Source organism: Ictalurus furcatus, chromosome 26 (genome assembly GCF_023375685.1).
Source record: "Ictalurus furcatus strain D&B chromosome 26, Billie_1.0, whole genome shotgun sequence".
Lineage (NCBI taxonomy): Eukaryota > Metazoa > Chordata > Actinopteri > Siluriformes > Ictaluridae > Ictalurus > Ictalurus furcatus.
In genome coordinates this window covers 19,962,199-19,968,464 of record NC_071280.1, presented here as the reverse complement: position 1 = coordinate 19,968,464, position 6,266 = coordinate 19,962,199, and the positions used below count along the sequence as shown (strand labels likewise).

Here is a 6,266-nt window from a genome sequence, read left to right as displayed (position 1 = left end):
AAGACTCCATTCAGCAGCGATCACCTCATCAGGTAAGACTGCAGCACTTTACCTGGATCTGTTCACCTGATCACTTTCTCATATCACTGATTACTGATCCATTCACACACGCACACACACGCACACACACGCACACACACACGCACACGCACACGCACACAAACACGCACACACACACACACAAACACGCACACACACACACAGACACACGCACACACACACACAGACACACGCACGCACACATCTCTCTGACAGCAAGCCCTTCTTCAGGTACAAGTCCTCTTTATTATTATTATTATTATTACTGTTATTGTTTTTCTTCTTATTGTTATTATTATTATTGTTATTATTATTATTATTATTACGAGCTGATGTTGGATTTGAAACACACAGGGCCTCCCCTCAGCATTGGCGTCACCATGGTAACCATGTTCCTGTTGGTCCTGCTCTCAGGTAAATATTGAACTGTAATCTATAATCTTGAGGTCCTCTGAGCTCTGAGTGTGAAAGTAAAATCTGAATGGGATTAACGGCTCCGGTCTGCTGAGTCAGAACACACGGGACTGATTTCTTCAGAACCTCAGATAAGATCCTGTACAAATCTAAATCCATTTCAGCAGTGTGATTGTCCATCAACGTTCCAGAACCGTTGTAGTTAAACTCCCTACACACTGTGTGGGGCGGCTGTGGATCAGGTGGTAGAGCGGGTCGTCCACTAATCGTAGGGTTGGTGGTTCGATTCCCGACCCACATGACTCCACACGACTCCACGTGACTCCACACGACTCCACGTGACTCCACATGCCGAAGTGTCCTTGGGCGAGACACTGAACCCCAAGTTGCTCCTGATGGCAAGTTAGTGCCTTGCATGGCATCTCTGCTATCGTTGGTGTGTGTGTGTGTGTGTGTGTGTGTGTGTGTGTGTGTGTGTGTGAATGAGACTCAGTGTAAAGCGCTTTGGATAAAAGCGCTATATAAGTGCACCATTTACCATTTACACACACACACACAAAACTACACACACACGACTACAGGCACACGCACACACACGCGACTACACACACACGCGACTACACACACACACACACACACACACACACACACACGACTACAGGCACACACACATGACTACACACACATACGACTACACACACAGACACATCTACACACACACACACACACGACTACACACACAAGACTACACACACACACGACTATACATACACACGACTATACATACACACGACTACACACACACACACACACATGACTACACACACACACCCTAAAACTTGACACTGAATGGTACAGAGACCAGGACAAAAACATTTCCCTCCATCATCTCTGTCCTGATTCATTAACAGGAGAAATTTCTTCCACAGCTTTTTCTCCTCCAGTCCACAGCCGTCTCACTACGTTCCAGATCATTCCGAGTAAAATGACTCAGACTGCGGCTCGGGCAGCTTGCAGAGAAAAATACACCGACCTCGTCACTGTGTACTCTGATGAAGACAACACTGACCTGTATAATATGAAGCCTTATGGGTATTGGAGATGGATCGGTCTCTATCGCAGTGTGTTCAGTGAGAAATGGTCTAATGGTGATCCTGTAACATTCAGAAATCTGGCAGGGGTTTGTGGGACATCGAGCTACTGTGCTGCTATGAAGGCTGATGGTTCATGGGAAAGTCTTCAGTGCACAGGGACGCGATATTTCATGTGCTATGAAGAAGGTAACCTTGTAACCTAATCACAATATAACTATTTAAATCTAAACGTAATATATAAATATAGAAATATCATATTTATGCACTTTCCACAGACGCTTCTTCACAGACTCCTAATTATCATCTAATCCTTGAGAATAAGACCTGGTCTGGTGCTCAGAGTTACTGCAGGGGGAAATACACTGACCTGGTCAGTATCAGAGATCAGCAGCAGAATGAAGAGGTGAAGATTAAAGGGTTAAACAGCACCACGTCCTTCTGGATCGGCCTGCTGTGTGATGACTGGCAGTGGACCGATGGAGGAAACTCCACCTACAGAAACTGGGGGAGTGGTCAACCTCATTCATCATCCAGTGACTGTGTGGTACTGAAAAGAGGGAAATGGGAATCACATCCATGTAATCATCTTCACTACCCTCTGTGCTACTACAGTAAGTGACGACTTAACAGTAGAATTGTCTCAGCAATCTTCTGTATGATGACTAGAACACAGCTGGTGTGAGTCTCTGTCTCTGATATCACTCTAAACCATCCTCCTCCTTTTGGGGTTTTCTGTCTCTATCAGTTTCCATCCATGTGAGTGATGAGGCTCTGAGCTGGGAGGAAGCGCTGGATCACTGTCGTGACGGGAACAGGACTGCATTTCTGAGCATCGATTCTGAATCTGAACAGAAAGAGGTGGAGTCTGAGCTCAGGAGGAGGGATGTCTCTGAGCCTGTGTGGGTGGGGCTTAGACAGAGCCGACTCTTTGGGTTCTGGATCTGGGCCGATGGGAAGGCCGTGTTTCCGTACTCCTACTGGGATGAAGGGAAACAGCCCGAGCATCATCTCTCTCAGCACTGCGGCGCCGTCGATCCACGGAAGGACTTCAGCTGGAGAGATATGAACTGTCAGTCTCGGTATAAAGCTCTGTGTCTCATCAAATGCTCTCCATAGGGGTGCTCCCATCAGGATCACGATTGGCCGATCATAATAATACCACAGATATTGCCTTGGTTATATTATTTACAGTAAAATACACGGCAAACGGCAAATTTTTCATTGTTTCTCGAGACCTCGTAATAATCCCACGCTGGTAATCACGTGACTGCGGCGCTAACGTTTAACGTCATCATGTGTTTTACCTCATCGAGCTGTGATCGGTTCGTGACATTTAGAGACTAGTGATCGAGTCATAGAATGTGATTATTGGCAGCTGATCGATCGGAGCATCCCTAGCTCTCCATCACACACACACACATACACACACACACACACACACACACACATTAATGGTTCTTTGGATATGGGTTCTTTGCTTTCTAAAGGTGTTTTATTTTGAATTCTTTCTGAAAGGGAAATCCCTCTATTGTATGGTTCTAAAGAGGAACTTTAACGGTTCCCCTCCTAACGACAGCCAAAGAACCCTTAAGAGTTCTAGAGCGCTAACCATTTAATACTGAACTAACTGCCTGTTCTCTCTCTCTCTCTCTCTCTCTCTCTCGGTATATGAAGGTGTGAATGGTTTATTAATAGATAATGTTGAGTGTTACTGCAGGTTAATTTCCCGTTGTAGTTTCAGATGTAGCCGTGGTGGTTTGGGGGTTTGGGGGTTCGGTTTAGACCGAGTGTAGCATGTCGATTCAATTATTTACTGATATTTTATCCTTTTAAAGTTTCATGTCCATTTCATGTGAATGAAAGGGGATGTATTGAATGTTTTTTCAGTAATGTTGCACATGTCATTTATCTGTTAAACAGAATAAAAGGTTCCATCAAAGATGCTGAGATTTTTATTTTTTTAAATGAACTCTAACTTAATTTAATTTACCTTCGGTACAAATATAATATAAAGTTCATTCAGCTATCCAGAACAAACTTTCTCATTTTCCCCACACCCTCGTTCACGCCCCCTTGTGTTTACGTATAGCATTTACTGAACAAGGAGCGACGCTACTGAGGTATCGGAATCAGCCACAACCCTGACCAGGATAAAGCAGTTACTTAAGATGAATAAATTAATATGATATATTCTTTTGCTGTTATTCTTTTTCATCTAGTCCATGAGAATACATTTATTTAATGTTATTTATTTGTTCATCACAGTTACGTACACACAGCTGTACGCCCTGTTTTACTCGTCCATGACCACGCTCACCAACGAAGAACATCCCAAATCACCATAAACCGTAAACACCTACAAATTTAACACAACAAGACAGAAATAAAGGTGAAATAAATTAAACAGAAAATATATTAAATATGTTGGCTTTTAATTAATCCCGGAGTGTAAATCTGAATTTTATTAAATTTAAGGTCATTTACAATAAAAATAATCCAAATATATAACAATTACAAAACATTTTAATTCATCACACACACAACACTGAAAATACAGACACCTTTAAGGCAATTTACCGCAAGTTTAACATTTACAATTTAAAATATAAAATCTATAAAATATAAAAATAACCGAAAGTGAACATGAATGAGCAAATACTCAGAATGTTAATAAAAAATTCATAAAAAAGAAAACAAAGTATTCATGTACATTATTATTAGATTTTCATTTGAGTGATTAGAGCAGAAACTGATGACTACACAAAATAAATTTACATCTCATTCCAAATGATCACAAAAATATTATTAAAAAATAAAAAAGTAAAATAAACAGTTATAAAAATTCATGATTTTACATTTAACAAACTCTGTAAACTGTTTCTGATGTTACACACACACACACACACACACACACACACACACACAGCTGCCTATAGCGAATGTATAGAGGAACATTTTCTCACATTTCACACACAGAAATCACCTGATTCAGTGAGACAGGTAGAGAGAGAGACAGGTTTAGAGTGAGTGAGACAGACAGGTTTGGAGTGAGAGACAATTCTGTGAGTGAGACAGATTTAGGGTGGGACAGACAGGTTTGAAGTGAGTGAAACAGGTTTAGGTGAGAGACAGACAGGTTTAGGGTGAGAGACAGTTCTGTGATTGAAACAGATTTAGGGTGGGACAGACAGACAGGTTTGGAGTGAGTGAGACAGGTTTAGGTGAGAGACAGACAGGTTTAGGGTGAGACAGGTTTAGGGTGAGAGACAGTTCTGTGATTGAAACAGATTTAGGGTGGGACAGACAGACAGGTTTGGAGTGAGTGAGACAGGTTTAGGTGAGAGACAGACAGGTTTAGGGTGAGACAGGTTTAGGGTGAGAGGCAGTTCTGTGATTGAAACAGATTTAGGGTGGGACAGACAGACAGGTTTGGAGTGAGTGAGACAGGTTTAGGTGAGAGACAGACAGGTTTAGGGTGAGACAGGTTTAGGGTGAGAGGCAGTTCTGTGATTGAAACAGATTTAGGGTGGGACAGACAGACAGGTTTGGAGTGAGTGAGACAGGTTTAGGGTGAGAGACAGACAGGTTTAGGATGAGACAGACAGGAAGTCATCGGAAGTTTCTGGAAGCCGCTGTACTCAGGTTGGAGCCCAGCGCTGAAGTGTTTCTGCTGACAGCTGAGGACTTAATCAGTGCCGACTCCCACTTAAAGAAGCCACACCCATTTATACGATTGGTGGAGCCTGGATGGGTGGAGTCGCGAGGGGCGGGGCCTGAGCTCCTCCTCCCCGCACAGGTGTAGAAGGCCCGGCCATGGTTCGGTCCGCCATTACACACAGTCAACCTCCTTGACCGCCGCCCACAATCACACAGCGGAGCCGTGATCTTAAGCCCACCCCTTGGAGGTGGGAGGGGCAACTGCTTAGAGGAGGAGGAGAGTGATGATTGGTTAACAGAGCAAGAAGGTCGGGTTTGGTTGATAGAAAAGGAGGAATGAGCGGATTGGTTCACGGAGATATATGAGAGAGCTGATTGGTTGGGAGAGATGGAATTGTGTGATTGGTTGATAGAATAATAGGAGCAAGCAGATTGGTTAACAGAGACAGAGGAGAGTTTTGACTGGTTTATAGGGATAGAGGAGCAAGCTGATTGGTTGACGGCGACGGCGGGCCGAGCTGATTGGTTGACTGTTGATGACAGATCGGAGGAAGGAGCATGAAACACTGAACAGGAGGAGGAGGAGGAGGAGGAGGAGGAGGACTGATGTGATTGGTCATTGTAAATGGAGAAAGGGATTGTGGGAGTTGTCCTTGTGCCGAATCCTTTCAGAGATCTGATTGGGTCTTTATTTGAACAAGGGGGGTTGGAGTTAAGTGGGCGTGGCTTTGTCTTACACACATGAGAGGCGGAGTCATGGGGCACGTTTTCAGAGAAGTCCTCTATCACGTCGTCATAGGAACCAGACTCCCCGAATTCCGTCAACACAAAGTCCTCCGGCCAATCAGACACTGGCGTGTCCAGGCATGACCCATGTGTAAGGGGTGTGTCCGGGCGTGACGCGTGTGTGACGGTCAGTGTGTGCAGCGGGGTGGTGATGGAGGACAGGACGGTGTGCAGGGACACCAGACTCTGACACACACTCGTGTGTGATGATGTCACAGCGTGTAACCCTGTGTGTGTGTCGCCGGTGTGTGTCGGCTGCTTCTCTTCCCACTTGTT

At 44.3% G+C, this 6,266-nt stretch overlaps 2 protein-coding genes across 9 annotated transcripts in view; one reads left to right on the top strand and one right to left on the bottom strand.

Annotated features, from left to right (window-relative positions):
• LOC128601848 (macrophage mannose receptor 1-like) lies at positions 1–2,663 on the top strand. The gene is made up of 5 exons (XM_053615243.1): positions 1–32; positions 394–453; positions 1,383–1,733; positions 1,823–2,158; positions 2,293–2,663. The coding sequence occupies exons 2-5, from the start codon at positions 420–422 to the stop codon at positions 2,661–2,663; spliced, it is 1,092 nt and encodes a 363-aa protein (XP_053471218.1). The 5' UTR covers positions 1–32; positions 394–419.
• Positions 2,664–3,994: 1,331 nt separating this feature from the next.
• eri2 (ERI1 exoribonuclease family member 2) overlaps positions 3,995–6,266 on the bottom strand; it is a 6,233-nt gene continuing 3,961 nt past the window's right edge. For all 8 annotated transcript variants that reach the window (XM_053616296.1, XM_053616295.1, XM_053616294.1 and 5 more), the window contains one exon: positions 3,995–6,266. This exon is cut by the window's right edge. In XM_053616296.1, the coding sequence (XP_053472271.1) occupies positions 5,157–6,266 (1,110 nt within the window). In that variant the 3' untranslated portion in view covers positions 3,995–5,156.